The following is an 18,839-nucleotide window of genomic DNA, read 5'->3' on the forward strand; positions in this document are numbered from 1 at the left end:
TGGAGAGTGAAAACAGCATATATACTTCATTATTTTTATTTTTTTAAAAAACGTATTTCAATCTAAGAATGGATTTTAAAAAATGCCTAGTTAAACCAACTCCTGTTTCTAGGCCTTTTAAATGCCTCCCACAAAGGCAGTGACTGGCATTAACAATGTAGAATTTTCAGATTTTAGCATAGCCTGGCCTTAATCACTGTGGTGCATTGGTTAGAACATTGGAATAAGAGAAGATTCAGCAGCAAATCCCCTTTCATACTCATTGCTTGCTGGGCGTCCTTGGGCTACTCACCAACTCTTGGTCAAAGCTACCTCAGAGTTTGATTGACTCATAGGAGGAGAACCATTTCGTGCAGGTACTGTGCCAGAAACCAGCCAGTTCAGGCACCAGCTGATGGCCCCTGGGCTTGAGCAATAAATTGAAGTCTAAAGCACACATGGGAGAAATGGAATGTATACTTAGGAATGGAAAGGCAACCCAGTCCAAGTAACTGAACAAGACTTTTTTAAATCAGAGAGTCTATGGGACTGGCTGTCACCGTTGCCATCAGCACGTTGTGAAGTAAATTCCTTAACAATGGCGGATGTTACCTTATCATTCATTATCTGCACAGGATATGTCCAAAGTACCTATATCAAGTAAACATTGGCAAAGCATTTAATATTTCTCTTCCTCAGCTGCATACGGAGAAAGGAACTGTCACGATGCCATGTATATCCAAGACATATCTGTGGAAAGAGGATGCTGTTAATAAAGACGGAGGGTCCTTTTTTAAAAAAAATATTACAGGGCAATAGTAATTTGTTAAATGGAAACAAAGGCCTTCTGTATCTTCCCTGTCTTTTCTGTCTCGGGATGATTAAGGAGATGTGGAACATTTTACAAAGAAAACCCCAGAAGTGCTGTGTTGGCTACAGAAATGTTTATGTTGGGAAAAGTCACCACTTTCTCGTGCAGCTTGGCCATTTTTATCTTATCAACCTCAGTTTTTGTCTTTTATGTCAGTGGCTACATGTTACAGATGATTGAACCTCTGGCCTTCCTGGTTAAAAACAAGATTGAACAGCAGCAACGTTCGCTGTTAATGCCATGCCTGGATAGGATGCAGGCCCTTGCAGGATCAGAACCACGATAAGTAGACTCCAATTCCGTTAAGGGTCATTGAGAAGATGGCAACCATGTCAAGCAGATCTAGCTCATAACCTGCTTGCTGAGGCAGCTGCCTAAATGTGGTATGGAAACAGTCTGCTTGGGCATATATAATACATTCAGAAAATAAAAAGGGAAAGAGTTGCTTTAGAGGGGCAAGCAAGATTTACTATTCTCAGGACTTACCCAGACCTTCTTTCTTTCTTTCTTTCTTTCTTTCTTTCTTTCTTTCTTTCTTTCTTTCTTTCTTTCTTTTTGCATTTCTAGGCACAGGTCTGCTCTTTAAAGCACTCTGTCAGAATGTTCTTATTTTTCTTGGGGGGGGGTTGGGGGGGTTGCCCTGACACTTTCCCCACAAAAGCCCACTCATTACCACTTGTAGATCTTATAGAGTTGGACAAGACCACAAGGGTCATCTAGTACAACCCCCTGCAATGCAGGAATCTTTTGCCTAATGTGGGGCTCAAACACACGACCCTGAGATTAAGAGTCTCATGCTCTACCGACTGAATCAGAGCTGATGACAATCCACAGAAATTGCCATTTGTTTCAATTCAGCATTAAAGATCAGGGTGCCCTGGGGAAAGCGGAAGAGCAAAGAAATAAAAACAGCCAGACACAGAGCTTTAAAGCGTGGACCTGTGTCTAGAAAATGTGGGGCAAAAGGTAAGTGTGGTTGAGCCCTTAGTGTGAAAATGTACCTTGTATGACAGGAGTGAAGCACTTGAGGCCCTCCAGATGTCATTGGAGTACAACTGCCAACAAGGAGAAAAAGGCGAACCTACCTAATTTGGACTTTCCAGAACAAGATGTCAACTGAAACACAGACAGACATCCTGTGAAATCTGCACTTCTCCAGATTGCAAAAATGAACCAGTCCCCAACCATTGGCCATGCTGGTTGAGGACTGATGTGGGCTGAAGCCCAACAACCATCTGGAGAAAATACCTTTAGAATCAACCAGGCTGAAATGAAAGAGTGTTTCTTTGATTGAAAAGTATTACAAGACCAAGATGATAATATATATTAATGTATGATAGTCTCATTTCTGTGCCAACATGGGGCAATTGCAAGTTATTACTCTAATAAACTGGACTCTTTCCCTCCAACCCCATGCTATGTTTAACTACCAAGAATGTCTTAGAACCCTTCATCAGCATATCATCAAACTGTGTGTCTCATATTCCAGCACGCATAATAACATTATTGTTATGACCTGCCAAGATCTCTCTCCTTTGAGTAAAGCTCTGACATATCCATTAAGAATGAAGACCTTTTAATCTAAGATACAAACTAGGAATTAGAACATTTTCAGATGTGAGGCTGGAATTGGCTTTTCATTAAATCATCCTTTAGTTCAAATGTAAAAACTGCATGATATCCCTCGCAGTTTCAATTTCTCGTCTATGCACTATCAATATTAACAACTATCTCAGTTTCATTTCCGTATATGCTATTATTTTTTGTTTATGTGGTTTCTTACATTAAATAAAATCCAATTTAAAAAAACCCACAACTTTCACATATGGCACAAATTGTGTGAGAGGTGCTCAGAGGTGCCTTTGAGTGCCTAATGCAAAGGCAATCTAATTTTAATATTTCTGAAAGCCTGTGATAGGCATTTCTGGCACAAATCTAAAAAAATACAATGTGTAAGAATATACATATGTATATATAACGTAAGAACGTACTTGATGCCAGTTCTACCCAAAACACTTTCCCTTTAACTGATAATAGAAGCTTCACGGGCATAGATTCACAAAACAACCAGCCAATTTTTCTAAAAGAAGTTAACTTTTCTTATATTCTGAGACATCTTCTACTATACATACTTCCTAGTCTTAGGAATGGCTCTATACATGTTGATTGTAGACCACACAGCTCTTATATAGAACTAAGTTTTTAAAGCCAAAGACCTGAGGGATTTGCCCTATTGTTGCTGACGATGTTGGGAGGGGGAAATCTGTGGTCAGCAAATCGGAAAGCTACATTAGACATGCCTGAACCCAGTGGGACTTCCAACTTTCCTTTGAACGGCATCCTCCCATGCCATATAATAAAGTGTATATGAAATTCTTCTCAATGTGAATTTATTTATTTATGCATTTATTCAGCATGGGAAGCTGCCGTTCTGGAAGCACATCCAAAGCCCCAAAGGTTACATTAATCAAACTGTACGATTCTGTGAACCGTAGTCATGGTGAGGTGTGCCTTCTACCACAGAAATAGACATGTGAACCAGGAAAAATAAGACGGAAACAAGTATGTCACTACACAGTTATTTAAGAACAACCAAAAATGCCCACGCAAACCCTTCCAGCCAGTGACATTGCTATTTGGAACGATGAGTACCATGCTCCAAAACTACATTGATTTAGACTTCATGTTGATAGATGGTGCTGCCATTGATTCTCATCTAGCTTTCCAGGCACCTCAGCAAAGCTGATGTCACTGTGTGATTACAGTAGTGAAATTAAAAGGACAGTGACAATTTTTATTCTACACAAGGAAGATTTACTTGACTGAGTTTAGCCCCTATGTCAGGTAAAGGTAAAGGTAAAGGTACCCCTGCCCGTACGGGCCAGTCGTGTCCGACTCTAGGGTTGCGTTCTCATCTTGCTCTAGAGGCCGTCCAAAGACACTTCCGGGTCACGTGGCCAGCGTGACGAAGCTGCAGCTGGCGAGTCAGCACCAGCGCAGCACACGAAAACGCCGTTTACCTTCCCGCTATAAAGCGGTTCCTATTTATCTACTTGCACTTAAGAGTGCTTTCGAACTGCTAGGTGGGCAGGAGCTGGGACCGAACGATGGGAGCTCACCCCGCCGCGGGGATTCGAACTGCCGACCATACGATCGGCAAGTCCTAGGCACTGAGGTTTTACCCACAGCGCCACCCGCATCCCCATGTCAGATATTTCCCATCAAAAGTTTTTTTTTAATTATTTATTTTTTCCGCAAGCAGTACATGAAGCAATCAAGGGTTACAACAAACTTGTTTTTGAATACTAATTATTTGGATGTCTCACAATAAAATCCTTTGCAAGTTTATTCAGAAGCAAGTTCCACTGACCCAGTGAGACTGACTCAAGTGGGCACAGCGCTGTAGCTGAAAAGACATAGCTAAAAGTCTCCTGTTTAAATTGGCTGAAAAGAAAAGAGAGGCATGGTGCATGATCAAGAAAACTAGGGGTTGAACCAACTGTGCCCCAGCTTATTACTACTAGTCAAGGAGACACATAACTCAGAAACCTTGCTAGAAATATGCATCAAACACCCCTCCCAATCTTCTCTGTACAACTCTGTCCCTATCCTAAGGTATCCCTCTTCTGTTGACTATCATGCAGCTTGAGCTAGAGACAGATAATCGCCTTTGTCAGAGATGGTATGATAGAGGCATGGTTGCCTGCGGTATGTCCACTTATCTACGGTTGCCATATGTCCTCTTTTTCCAGGACACGTCCTCCATTTCATGGGTAGAGTCGTCATAGCAATCCACAGTTAAAAGTAGAAGTTGGCAAATGTGTCCTCTCTTATGCTCTTCAAAATATGGCAACCCTGACTCATCCCACTGTCAGCTTTGATTAACAGGACTTTGTAGCATTTCAAAAACAGCTTAAAAACCTTTCTTCACCATAGATGACGGTGGGACAAAAGGGATGTGTGTGTGTGTACACCAAAGTTAACAAGATCTGTAACACACTTCTAGCAACTGTCTTAAAAACGAATGCCTATCACTACCAGCCATAGTTGCCCACAAATGCAGCTAATTCCTCAAAAATAACTCCTTCTCACACCCCTTCTGTTCCCTGTTGTTTACCTCATCTGCTTCTCCCTCGGTTTCATTGCTTATTCTCATCTTGTTCTGCTAACACCTATTAATTTATGTGCTCCATCTATCATATCAGTCTTGTGTTGTCAATTGTGTTTGTCCAGTTTCTATGGCTGGATTAGGAGGAGGGGTGTGAATTAACTTTCCTTTTTTATTGCCAATATTATGTCACTGCCTTCCAGAAACAGAAGCCCAGAATGTGGTACCATTCTCTCTCTCTCTCTCTTGCATCTTGATCTCATTTTACATTGAAACTGGGCCATGCACTTTAAATTATGACCTCTGCATATATTTCTCACTGTTCTCAAACCTGAGTGTTAAATCTTTGACAATTAAATTTGTTGAACTCTGACCTTCTGCTTCTCAACAAATAAGGGTAGGCATTTTTAAAACAGGCACATGCACACTACTCTTTCTGGAAGAAGAATTAAAAAAGCTTCACTGTACAAACACCAACTATTATTCATTTCTGATGACAAACTCTCTGTTGGATATATTTTTTAAACAGTCTTTACAACTTTAATTAAAGCTGTGTCTATTGAAGGTGTCTACAAAAGCAGACAAAGCTATCTGAGAAAAGTGTATAGTTCAGCTGTAAATTAATAGCCACCATGCAGAGAGAAGAATGCAAGTCTTGTTTCTAAAAAAGCAGGGTCAACAATATCAAAGATTGATTCATCATCAAAACATTTGTTAATACATTGAATTCTGTACCTATTCTTTCAACCATTTGGACCAGCCTGGTAAATGTAATAATAAGTATTTCAAACATCTTTCAGGAAGCTCTCTTATTCTCCAAAATGCTATAAAAGAAAAACTGTTGGTGAATTAATTTGTGAATTGCTTTCATTTTATTATCTGCATGACATCCAACTCAAAGTTCAAATAAATAAATAGCCATTCCCGTAAACATTCATGTTCTAAAGCTGTATAATAAACAGAGCAGGCAGGCCTTATGCTAGTTATAAGACTCCAAAGGCATAATAGCTCCAGGTCTGCTTATCTTTCAAAATGCAAAAGACCAAAAATAGCTGAAGTGTCACCCTGTTCAATGTCACTGTTTGTGTGTTCTAATTTTAGGAGTTCTATTGTTAGGCTTTTGCTCATGCATGATGCTTTTAGGATCAGTGACAATCCTACAGTCGTGAAACAATCTTTCCACCTGAGCATGCAGGCTTTACTCATTGCCATGGAAGCCCATCAGAGCAGCCAATTTTTATTTTTTTTTACTGCTCCTTCCTCCCCCATGCTTTACATGCATTCCCCCCACTAATTGCACAAGCAGAATATTGAAGGGGCAAATTTCCTCCAGAAATTTCAAGATGGAGAAGAGCCAGAAATTGTGGCTACTTTTGGTTGATCTCTGTGGAAAACAATAGAGGTGCAATCTAGACACATTTAAAACACATTGTGAAAATGCTTTTTTTAAAAAAAACAGTTTGAAAAAAATATATTGAATTTGCCATAGCTCACCATCGCCATCTAGTGTCACATTCGTATAATGCATCTTACAACACACTTAAAACGTTTTATTTGCAACTGTATAGCTGAGTTGAGAGATCTTTTTCACTGAAACATTGACCTTGCAAACACAAGATCGCCAGAATTGTCGCATGTTGCGGGGGAGGGGAATCTCTTTTAGCTTTGAGGATGTTGCATGCTTATTTTTTCAGATCTGAACAGCTGTGGTTGCTAAAAGAATTAAACATATCCAGGGACATGCCTCCCCTAAAACACACACAATGTCCTGCACAAACTATCCACAATATGTATCAAATAATGAACTGTTCCAGTACGGTATTTACATATCTGAAGAGTTTTAACGCTAGGCACCTACAGCAGAACTTGCAGCAGACTAGGCATTTCCAACCTTGCTTGTGAAGAACAAAGACGTATCCAGAAGTTAGCTAAACGAAAGCAGTTCTGGGTATGTCAATGTGCAGCTCCAATCTCAAAGCCAGAGCAGGTTAGAGAGAAGGACTCCACCTGAATGCCATACACAGCAGAACTGTGAATGTAGCAGCAGCCCTACCACTCTATAAAGTCCTGTTGGTCTCAGGGATGGGGCAGAAGTTACAATGGCTCCCCAAATGCCTACTATGGAAGCAGCCACTGTAGATCAGTATTTCCAACTGAGAGCAACTAGCAGCAGCTACTCAAAACAATTACAAATGGCCCAAGATGCAGAATGACTCACCTCTCCATCATTCAAAAGGCATTTTCAGTACCAAAGAGCTATTTACGTCATTGCAAAACTATGCTCCTGACCCGCGGTCAGTTTTCTTCATGCAAAATCAGCAGCCGAACACACCACATTGTACACCAACAAAAGTAAGTACGCTTACTTTAAAGGTCATCCCATGACGGGAACAGAAAAACAGGCCACAAGAAAGAAAGCCCAAAGTGTGACTCCCTTTGCATAAGATTCTGGAAATAATGTACTGGTCACAAGAATTTCAGACGGAAGTCATAGGGGACAAAGGAGTAATGGGTGAGGTTTCTTTAGGCTCTGTTAATTGAAGCAAGTTGGCCTAAGTTCCAAAGCAAAGAGATGTTTTCACTCTTCAACCTTGCCCAAATGGATTTATATTCAAGAGATTATGGTGGTGAAGCCTCGCAAATTTCCTTGTTTTTGTTCCAGCCCATAATTTATCCTTAACAGCATCCTTGAAAAAATGTTCAACACAATGATTATTATTTTTCTCTTGTTGTTATTCCCCTTCCACGCCCCTCCTCCCCCCACCGAAAGGTTTTTCTGGACAACCTACCAATTAGAGGGGTGGAAGTGAATTTATATGACAAAGCGATATTCTATCCTAGCTAAACAATTATATTAAAATAAAATAACATTCCAGAACACCTCCTCCCTTTTGTGAGGGAGCGGAGGTTTCTTTTCCTCCTAAAGGAATAACTGGCACATCAATTTCTTCCTCCCACTTACCGCTATTCAGCCATACACTAAGGGTGTGTTCACATCGGCTGTCTGTCTAGGAGTCAGAATCTATGCCAGACTGAACATGCAATCTCTATAGACTCCATTCATAGTGCACAGAGTAGTCTCCTGACATCTAGCTTGACACAACTTGCCCCCAAACAGAGAAGGGATTTCAGCAAAACAACAACAAAAACACATGCAAATCAAAGGCACCCCTCTCCCAAATGCAGATATTTTCTTAAGGTGTTCAAGCATTACATGGAGGAGAAAATGTGTATTAGGTGGGGTGGGAGTATCAGTTTGCCCCCATGTGCCACCCAGATCTCACATTGAAGCATACCCCAATAGCTTAGCTGAGCTTAAAAGTCTCCACATAATTGCGAACTCTGATACTGTCATGTTCTGGATCACGTGGGGACCTCTAATGCACTCGGCTGAACATTGTTTGAAGTGCCCTTCAAGCCTTCATACTCAACACATGGTCTCCTGTTACGCTGGGGAAAGGGCTTGTGTGTGTGATCCTGATATCTTCTCCAGGCATTTGTTCTGAATGCTTGAAGAGAACTTAAATATTACACACACACATCCCATGACTTAATCCCATGGAACTCATACTAGTCTCAGTCATGACCTATTCCATTTAAATTGCTTTTCATTCAATTTCCTTTTTTGTATAATAATTTCTAACCATTCAGTTTCTAACCATCTATTCAGTAGTAGTTCCAATGAATATAAGAGAAAATGCAGTTTCCTGGTTCTCCAAACTGAGACCACTGCTCCATTTTCAATAAACAATAGGCTGCAATTCTGTCCTATATCCCTCCATATAATATACATTTCCTATAAATCAATCTTCATTGATAAGACCACTTGAAGATCCAACAACTAGTAAATTCAGGAGATCAAACACTTAAGGCCCAACCACACTTTGGTTTGTCCCGTGATTGCAAGTCACAGATCCAGGGGGTGTTGTGGGGTTTTTTTGTTCCACCACTTTCCCCGGGAAAACCCATTGCTTTCTTATGAATCTGAAGAAACATCAATCCACAGAAAACCAGATTGACTTTTTTTCCAATTCAGCAGTAAACAGAGGGCTTTCCCAAGGACAGTGGTGAAAAATACAAAAACCGCTCAGACCCATAACTTGAAATCACTTGACATCACGGGACGAATGGAAGTGTGGATGGATCCTCAGTTGCAAGTGAAAGGAAAGCTGAACTAGACTGAAGGGAAAGAGATAGGATGGATGAGATGGACAGAAAATGCAAGGCCAGGCCAGCCAACAACCCCAGGAGAAGCATTTGGGCAAGAAGAGAAATTCTTCCCAGGAACAACTAGGAACAATACATGATAACAGAGAGTAAGGCCTGGTCAGTTGCTGGCCTTCCTAGGCATGGCCCACAGCCAACGCTCAGCCAGGTGGCAAGGCACTGCCCCTCCAGCAGGGCCTCTGATTGGCCCATTTACTTCTGGCAGGAATCCTGCTTGGTACTTCCGCCATGCAGGGGGTTCCCCTAATGGCTGGCAAACACGTGGGCTTCTGCTGCTGGGGATGGCAGATAAGATGAAGGTCAGCAACCATGGCCCACCTGAGATGGGTGAGTGGCCATTGCTGATAGACTGACAGAGGGAAAATTAAAGCAGTTCTAAATATAATGACCACTAATAACTAACACAAAGCATGGCTGGGGCAGAAGAGGAACAGACTATGAAAAGTTTTCACATCAATGAAAAAAAGTGCACAATAAAATTGGGAAGGTGGCAGCTAGAAACATCTGCATAATGGAGACAGAGGAGTACCACTGTTGACGGTATTCAAGTTTGTGACTCAGCAATAGTGATTGCCTTTTGGGGGTATGCTGAACAGCGAACTGAATTTGCCCAGTGCTAATTAAACTAAGGTTCCAATTAATATTAAACACTGATTGTTCAGTCAAGTGAAATGCTTGACTTAAGGAAGTATCTCTCACTCTTGCATCAAAACAGACCTCAAGGAAGGAAACAGTCCTTTCCCCTAAAGCCTTCAAACGCTACAGCAAACCCATAAAGAAGAAATTAATTAAAAGCCCTTGCCTGCATTCTTATACTGTACAAACAAAGCTGAAATGTAAATCTCTGACCTTGGTGAGTTCCATGCAGAAGCCAGAAAAGAGGAAGGAACAAGTAGCTAAAATAAGCAGATGGGTTGATGGGGCGGAAATAATAAACAGTGAAAGAAATTTCACTACTAGTAAAGATATTGAAAGGCTTAATCGGAGACAGAATACACTAAAACAATAGCTGAACAGTAAAGATAAAACTAACACAATCAGGGAAACATTCAAAACCACATCTTACACAGTGGGTTTTAATGAATTGTGTTGTTGGGAGCTCCTTAAAATTCTTCTTATATTTCACAGAATACGATGACTGGAGTTAAAGCAACACTTAATACCTCTTATTTTTGTTTTTATACCCCTCAGGCAATGACTTATTTAAAGGTTTTATACCCCTCAGGCAATGACTTATTTAAAGGTATACACCTGATATACACCTATTCCTGAAGCTAAGCAAATGTGAGCCTAGACAGCACCTGAGTAGCAAGGGGATGAAAGGCTCCATTGACTCCCCATGTGTACTTGTCACCTGGGAGGAAGGGTGAGATACAAATGTAGAAAATAATGCAAAAGATAGTGGAGGAAAACTATGCTGGCTGGGGCCGATGAGAGTCATAGTCCAAGACACTGAGGTGGACATAAGCTGATTCAATGAATGTATATGCCACCTTTCATATATTAATTGGGGCAGCTAACAAAATCTTATAATATTAAAAGGTATAAAACACTAAAAACAGGGTGTGGTTGCGTTTGTGTGAGCAGTAATAATGAGCCAATAACTACAAATCCGTATAAACAGTCAAGCCAAAAGGGAGCCAGTTATAACAAAAGCCATCAGATTCCATTAAAAGCAAGGAAGAACAGAACAGATATTGCCTGGCACTTAAAACGTTACCAAAGGCAGCACTAGGTGAACATGGCAGGCCACCACTCCCACTTGGGAAGTTTCAATCTTTTGTACTAGCCCCATTAACCAGGGGTACTTCCTGGCCCAGTTGGACTGGTGGCAGGCAGGCAGCAGAGGAAACAACTAGAACTCTCTTCAGGTGGCCAGACACAAAAGGGGATGTGGTTCCGGCATCTTTCATAGTTGTGCAGAAGAAGGAATTGTAGCAGGTGCAGCTCACTACGAAAGCTACAGCTTCTGAAATTCTCTCTTCGTGAAGGGCGCAGGAGCCCTGTCATCTTCTGCATCTGGCCACCCTAGGGTTTCCTCAAGTAGCATCCTCTGAGACCGCTAGCAGAGGGGCCAAGTAGAAGTATTCATGGATGATAAAAGGTAAAGGTAAAGGGACCCCTGACCATTAGGTCCAGTCGTGGCCGACTCTGGGGTTGCAGCGCTCATCTCGCTTTACTAGCCAAGGGAGCCAGTGTACAGCTTCCGGGTCATGTGGCCAGCATGACTAAGCTGCTTCTGGCGAAGCAGAGCAGCGCATGGAAACGCCGTTTACCTTCCCACCAGAGAGGTACCTATTTATCTACTTGCACTTTGACGTGCTTTCGAACTGCTAGGTTGGCAGGAGCAGGGACCAAGCAATGGGAGCTCACCCCGTCACAAGGGATTCGAACCGCCAACCTTCTGATCGGCAAGCCCTAGGCTCAGTGGTTTAACCCACAGCGCCACCTACCAAATTGCTATGATGGGTATGGTCTTACCTCTACTGTCAGAGGCAGTATGCCCCTGAATTCTAGTTGCTGGAAACCACAAGTGGGGAAAGTGTTGTTGCGCTCGTGTCCTGCTTGTGGTCATCCCATCATGCTTCTGGTTGGCCACTGTGAGAACAGGAAGTTGGATTAGATGGGCCTAATCCAGCAGATCACTTCTGATGTTCTTGAGTAGGGGGGAGTAGGATGCCTACGTCTCTCTGCTACTGGCACTGTGATTTCTGTCTGGAACCATGTCCACAAAACCATATGGACATCCTTCTATTTTCAGTTGATTGAGCAAAAGCAAGGCATATACACAGAAAACTAAAGAGCTAAAGAGCCTCACGGAGCCTTCGCAAGGCACCTTTTCCTAAAGAAATATGCCATAATGATCAATCATTTGAACAAGATGATTGTCTGAACAGTCTTAGACAAATCACTGTTTGTGTTGGATTAAATATTATGGCAGCTTTTATCAAGTTCTCTGCCAAACCTTGAAACAAGATAAAAACCTGAATGAAGCGGAAATGAACAGCAGCAAGGCTTGCTGAAACCTTAAACATACAGCAGCAGTCATTTTCAAACTAAAGCAAAGGCTCATCAACATGGCAACTTGTTTTGAGTCTCAGAACTAGAGCTCCTAGAAAAAAATCATACCAGTTACTATTTAACCTTGGAACAAAATCTCATTGATTTGCACCTGAAGAACATCCTTATTTCTGTCTACCTTCAGCTGGTGGAGAGAACACAAGAAGCTGCCATAAACCAGGTCAGATCATTCGCCCATCTAGCTCAGTATTGTCTACACTGACTATGGGGAAGGTGATGGAGGGGGCCAGCGTGAGTGTTCTCATACCTGCTTCATATTTTTCTAGGACGGGATGGGCAGCCTTTTTTGGTCACATTTGCTTTCAGGGACCTCATGTCAGTGGTGGGCCAAGCCAAAGGTAAAAGTGGTCAGGGCAATGAATGCAATTTTTACATGTGTGCAGTAGGCTAGTATCTTCACAGCCAGCTCTCAATCCTTAATCCAGGCAAGCAAGAAACATTATCAGAGTTCAATGACACATCGCAGCAAGTCCAAAACACCCAACAGCATAACAGCACTGGTGAAAGGTATGGCTCAGGAGGGTTTGTTGCCTGGGGGAAAGTCTCAAGGGCCTGATAGAGAAGCCTGGAGGGCCACATTTTGGTGGGCAGGTGCTCCAGATGCTGCCTGAGAGTGCAGAATTGATCTGAACTATTATTTCCTATGAACTGGACACTTGGTTAAGGCATCTTAAGAATGCACTTATTAGCACTTGCAGTGCATTGCCGGCTCATGTTCAGCCTGTGATCAACTAGATCCTTTTAAAATGTGTGCTGCTGCCAAGCCAGGTCTCCCTCATCCTGTCCTTGTGCCCTTGATATATTGGTACCTAAACGCAGGGCTTTACATGTACCTCTGCTGAATTTCATCTTGTTAGTTATGGCCCAGTGTTCTGGCCACTTGAGATCATTTCAAATCTTGATTCTGTGTTCTATGTTGTTACCTACCTCTCCTGGCTTTGTGTCATCTGCAAATTTGATAAGCATCTTCTCTGTGCCTTTAAGTCATTTATAAGAACGTTGAACAGGACAGGGCCCAGGACAGAGCCCTGTGGGCATGGCACCACTCGAGAACTCCCTCCAGGCAGACCCTGTGCCATTAATGAGCACCCAATGAGCATGGTTACTGAATAAACATGGTGTTCAGTAGCATTTCCTATTCTATTTTTTTCCATCACAATTTATAGTTAGTCCACAAAGGCCAGTATTTCAGTTATGACATTTTTTGCCGCGCACAGAGATCTGTGCAGAGCAATCCTATGCATATTTATCATTGGTCTTTTTTAATGCTTTTATGAGATTTTGTTTTCCTTTTAAAAATGATTTTTAGATATGCAATAGTTTTAACTGTTTGATATATGTAATTGATTTATATATAGGTTTTTAATGCAATTCATAAATGATTTAAAATAATAAGATTTACCTGTTCAGTGGGACTTACTTCCCTATATGTGTGTTTAGCATTGCAGTATTAGGCTTTTGCATGCTTTCCTGGACACAGGCTCCAACTAACATAGTAACCATGCTTAGGATCACAGCCTCACTGGAGGAAAAGAAACCTTCCTTATATCTCGGTAGACTTCTGTGTGTGAAAATTGTCTGAGTAAGCATCCATTTTACTGCAGCTAAGCACGTTTAATCTTCTGGAACATGTGTGTTCACGTGGCAAAACAGAGTCACGCAATTTTCACACATGATAGCGAACAGTATTTTCCCCTGGCATGGGAGTGAGGGGACTTTATGTGTGAAGCTTCCCCAAGTGTCGAGAGGGGCATTTCCTCTGAGCACGCTTACAGCTCAGCCAAGGGACACTGACTCAGGAAGGAAGCCAGAGAACTGCAGATATGAGCTGAAACACTCATTTATCAAACTAGAGATTGTAGGGAAACTATTTACACTCTTTCTCTGGTCTGCTTTTAAGAACTGGCAGGGGAAAGAAGTGTTAGCAGCAGGTTGTGCCAACACATTTCTACAGAAAGTGGGGTGTGGGCAAAAGTCTTTCTTTGCTGTTCTATAACAAATCACCTTTTAATTTTCACCAAGAGCAGAGTGCATCTGAGAATGTGCAGAATACCTTTCCCCTCTGAAGGGAAACAACTCTTGTTTTGCTTTTTAAATGGACAAAGTGCCTTCAAGTACATGCAAAGAGCCCTTCACTTCGGAAGATATGCATCTGGAAAACTAAAGCATTTCAGTTCCAAGTTGGCTACATGCAGTGCAGACCCAGGGCTGCTTTTACCTATGGAGACCGCTTTGGAAAGCAAACCCATTCCAAGTTAGCCACAGTCACCTTTGACAAAGAATTGGCCTTGTAATAGAGAGCTATAATTGCCAAAGCAACCTTAACAGTAAGACCAAAGAGGAAGAAAGGGGAGGATATGATGCTGGAGCTATAGAAGTTTTAGTTTTCTGAAGTATGGGTTAATGTTCATAAAATATGAAGTTCCTGTGCTGGAAAAAGAGAGCAGTACAGATGTGAAAATGGGTAGAAAAGGGAATGTCCCTTTAAATAAAACAGGAGACATTTGTAATTCTAGTGCTGGACAAACATCAACTTGGTGTCAGCAAGCAAAATCCCTTGGACATTCAAGAGTGACTACAACACCATTTCCTTGGAATATGGATTTCTAAGGACTCTGACTTACTCTGTCCTATTCAAGAGCCAGCACTCAAGTTCCTACTGCATTACAAACTAATCCTCCTGGTTCTGCGAAATGTGCAATATGATCCAGTCCTTTTAATCGGAGACTGTAGCATCCATCTTTAGTCAGATCTTCATTAACAATCTTTTTGCCACCCCTTTTTGTTCATTTGAAAGTGTATTTATTTTAATTTTAAAGTATTAGTATGCCACTTTTCCAAATCGGTTTGCAACAATAACAAACTACAAACAGCTTATCGGACACAGCCCAATATAATTATATTCAAAGGGCCGTGTTCTGACATAGAGGAAAAAATAGGTAGCAATAGAATGTTCCAGTATAAAACCATTCAGAAATTAAAAACATTGATTAAAGAAAGAAGACAAAATGGTAGTGCAACATTGGAAAATCCACTTAACTATGGCAGCAAATGGAAATCCTGTGGTCCTCAAACTGTTGTCAGACTGCCAACTCTCATCAGCCCCAGCTGATGAAACTGGCCAAGTACAGATATTATTCCCCATGAAGGAATGCATAACAGAATTCTAGATGGCAATCCCAAGTACACTGGCAGTTTGAATCTCCAATGCATATTAGCTCAGAAGTAAAATCATCCACTGTTTTTGTAGGTTAAAACCAAAAACCTTAGCATCAGCCTCATAGCTTACTGGCAGCCACTTCAGCCCGTTTAGAAGAGTAGTGTAATATGTATGCAACTGGAGACCCCGTTGAGTAACCTCACTGCAGCATTCTGCACCAGCTTCCAGATCAACCTCAAGGGAAGCCCCACACAGAAAGCGTTACAGTAATCCAACCCACAGACCCAGCGTCAGCACTTAGGCTTGCATGGGAATGCCAGGCTGGCCCAAAGGGGCTGACTCTGGCAGCTGCAACATTCTTCTCCACTCCATTATTGTTTTTTTAAAAAAACAAAAACAAAAAATAATAGTCAGCAGAAGCTGGCCAGGAATGCACATTTTTATAGATGCTAATTTTATTATTTTTACTTAAAATATATATTATCCTTTTCTACAATAACTGGTGTTTTTTCCCAATATGTTCAGCATCTGGGAAGCAGAAGCAAACTTAATTTAGTGTGCTCGTAATAGTGCTAAGATTTAAGTGAGTTTAAAATTTGTTTGGTTTTGCATTTATTTACTTAAGCCCGGGTTGTTGCTGTTGTTGTTTGTAATATTACATTTATTCTGCACTGGCCAAACTGTAGGTTTTTGTCATTTCTGGATTTACTGACATGTTCTGTATTCTGTATATTTGTATTTTCCATTGCTTCTGTATTTTGATGTTCATGGTGCAAAAAGTGGCATATACCGGTAAGTACACTTAATCAATCAAAATACAAAACTGAGCAGATACATATAAATCAGAGTTAGGCAAATTTGTTTTGTTTTTCTCTACCTTCCCAAGAAAATAGAAGCAGTTGTAAAGGGAGGCGGGGGAAGAAGATAAAAGTCGATTTGTGCTTAATGCACATTGCCATCTAACGCACACAAACACACACAAAGCAAACAATTAAATCCAGGGTCTACAATTATCTAGCTGTACCACTGACAGGTCCCAAGCAACATTCATGGCAGAGGTTCAGTTAAACCCCTTCATAAATCACAAAAAGGCTTCAACCACTTTAGAGTATACTGAGCTTTGTGTTATTCATAAGATATTTAATCAGCCTGAGCCCCCCTCACAGAATAGATTCCTGTACTCACATGGCAATTCTGGTTTTGCATGTTAAATGGAGGCTTCTCCAGCTGGTGCAGACTTGACTGTTTCCAATGTGGCCTGGGGAGGGAAGCGTGGCTGCGATGTCGCAGTTCGTTCTCTCCATTCCAGCAATGTTTCTTTTACAGCGCCTTCTTCAAACTGCCCTCAGGCTCTCCTTGCTGTACTCCTCCTGACATTTTATGAGCACCTGAGGGATTTGAGACCTTTGGGGGCTTGCTTTTTACTTGCAGGACCGGGTTCTGTTGAGCTAGCAGCAGGTTTATCGGCCACTTTTGACAGAAGTGGGACAGACTTCTGCAACCGACCGCAAACAGAGCTGTCCCTTCCTGATGACATCATCGAGCTGGGTGGAAGTTTACTCTTATCTATGACATTTGTTTATTATTAATAAAAAATTATACACAGCTGGATTGTTGAAAAAAACAAAAGCAAACCTCTCGGAGCAGTTCCCCAAAAAGCAGTTTACCACATTTATATCCCATCTTTCTTCCAGTGAACTCAAGGTGGCAATACAGTGGTACCTTGGGTTACATACGCTTCAGGTTACAGACGCTTCAGGTTACAGACTCTGCTAACCCAGAAATAGTAACTTGGGTTAAGAACTTTGCTTCAGGATGACAACAGAAATCATGTGGCGGCAGCGGGAGGCCCCATTAGCTAAAGTGGTGCTTCAGGTTAAGAACAGTTTCAGGTTAAGTACGGACCTCCGGAACGAATTAAGTACTTAACCCAAGGTACCACTGTACATGGTCCTCTGCACCCCCACTTTATCCTCAGAAAAAAAGAAAACCCTGTGAGGTAACTTAGGCTGAGAAGATGACTGGCTGACCTCAGGTCTTGGCCCATGAGCTTCGGAGCCAAGAGGGGATTTGAACCCTGTTTTCCCTCATCTTAGTCCAACACTCCAACCGCTATGCCACACTGCAGTGCTCTATTATTGAGGAAGGGGCAGGTGCTAAAGGAAATTAAGATGCACCGGGTTTTATAACAGCCAAAAAAGAAAAGAAAGGGGCTGCAGTTTCTCCATAGAATTCTCTGCCCCCAATGTGGCGTTTGCCAAGCGGGGTGTCTGAGTTTACAGGGTGAAGAAGATAAGAAGAGCCCTGCTGGATTTTAACAAAGGTCCCTCTAGTTCAGCATCCTGTCCTCACAGGGGCCAACCAGATGCTTAAGGCAAGGCAGATGCCAGATTTTTGGGGAGTCAGGGAGCACATGTGGAAATTTGAGAAGGTGCCGTGGGTGCCATTCACAAAATGGCCGCTGTGATGAGATGTAGAGAAGGCCAACCTTGTGAAGTGTGAACTTCTAGGGGGGATTTAATTAGACCTTTCACAGTCGCCACAGAAAGCACTGGTGGGCACACAGGCTCCCAGAAGCTCCCACATTAGCAAGCCCTGAATTTAGAAGACAGCAATGCCAATAACCGCAAGGCAAGAGATCCACGTCTCTTCCCCAAAATAAAGGGCCCTGCGAATGAACCGGGGACAGTTAAGCATGATGTGAGTGAATGCATCGGCTGAAGGGTGTGACCTATTTCTAGTCCCATTAATTTTCATTACCTCTACACCTGAATATTATCTGAGAAGTGTCTTGTGCTTGCCTGCTAATCAAATAATGAAGTCTAAATCGTCTTTCATTGCTAGCACACCCACCTGTTCTTCTCGCAACGTGCTATGTTCGTGGCCATCCTTTTGCAGATGTGAATGCAATGCCATAAATGAATAGCTGGGATAAAAAGCCTCTCAGGATGATTGATTGGCCTAACATTTCAAAGCACTTGTATCTGGCCATGATGGTAAGCAGGCTGCATTCTCTTCTGAGGGATGCAGAGTATGAATGTTCAGAAGAAAAACGGTAACTAAAAGAGAACATTGGTGACGAATGAACATTTAGAGAGGGCACAGGAAGTCTGTGACTGCCCTGTCCTCTGCCCTTGCTGAATGGGATGTAAATATTTCCCAAGATAGTTACACAAGCAGTCCTGAATATTCATAAATGTAAATGAACTGGATTAAATTAACCCCTGCAAAGAAATGTGTTATTTCACTGATGACTGTGGTGAATTACTCCCCCCCCCCTCACTTCTTAACTTTCTTTTTCAGTTTCTAAAAATACATATAACAAACAACCCTCATATACCCTGCCCCCAGAAACATTCCATGCATATACACTGTAAATAATACTGCCAAATATTAAGTAAATTTGTAAATAG

General features: G+C 41.8%; 1 protein-coding gene across 20 annotated transcripts in view; it reads right to left on the reverse strand.

Moving 5' to 3' along the window:
- Nucleotides 1–18,839, reverse strand: part of LOC310770506 (uncharacterized protein) — a 108,221-nt gene extending 89,382 nt beyond the window's left edge. For 6 of the 20 annotated variants that reach the window (XR_014552169.1, XR_014552170.1, XR_014552172.1 and 3 more), the window contains exon 1: nucleotides 16,612–16,656. Coding sequence is in view for 8 of the 20 variants with exons in the window: in XM_083631414.1 (XP_083487540.1) it covers nucleotides 18,280–18,342 (63 nt within the window). In the remaining 12 variants the exon portion in view is untranslated. Of the gene's footprint in view, nucleotides 1–5,693; nucleotides 5,783–11,666; nucleotides 11,784–16,611; nucleotides 16,657–17,456; nucleotides 17,910–18,279 lie in introns of those variants that run through there. The other 14 variants (XM_083631419.1, XM_083631418.1, XM_083631416.1 and 11 more) reach the window with 10 other exon arrangements.

This window comes from Podarcis filfolensis (genome assembly GCF_964270895.1).
Source record: "Podarcis filfolensis genome assembly, chromosome: 9".
Classification (NCBI taxonomy): Eukaryota; Metazoa; Chordata; class Lepidosauria; order Squamata; family Lacertidae; genus Podarcis; species Podarcis filfolensis.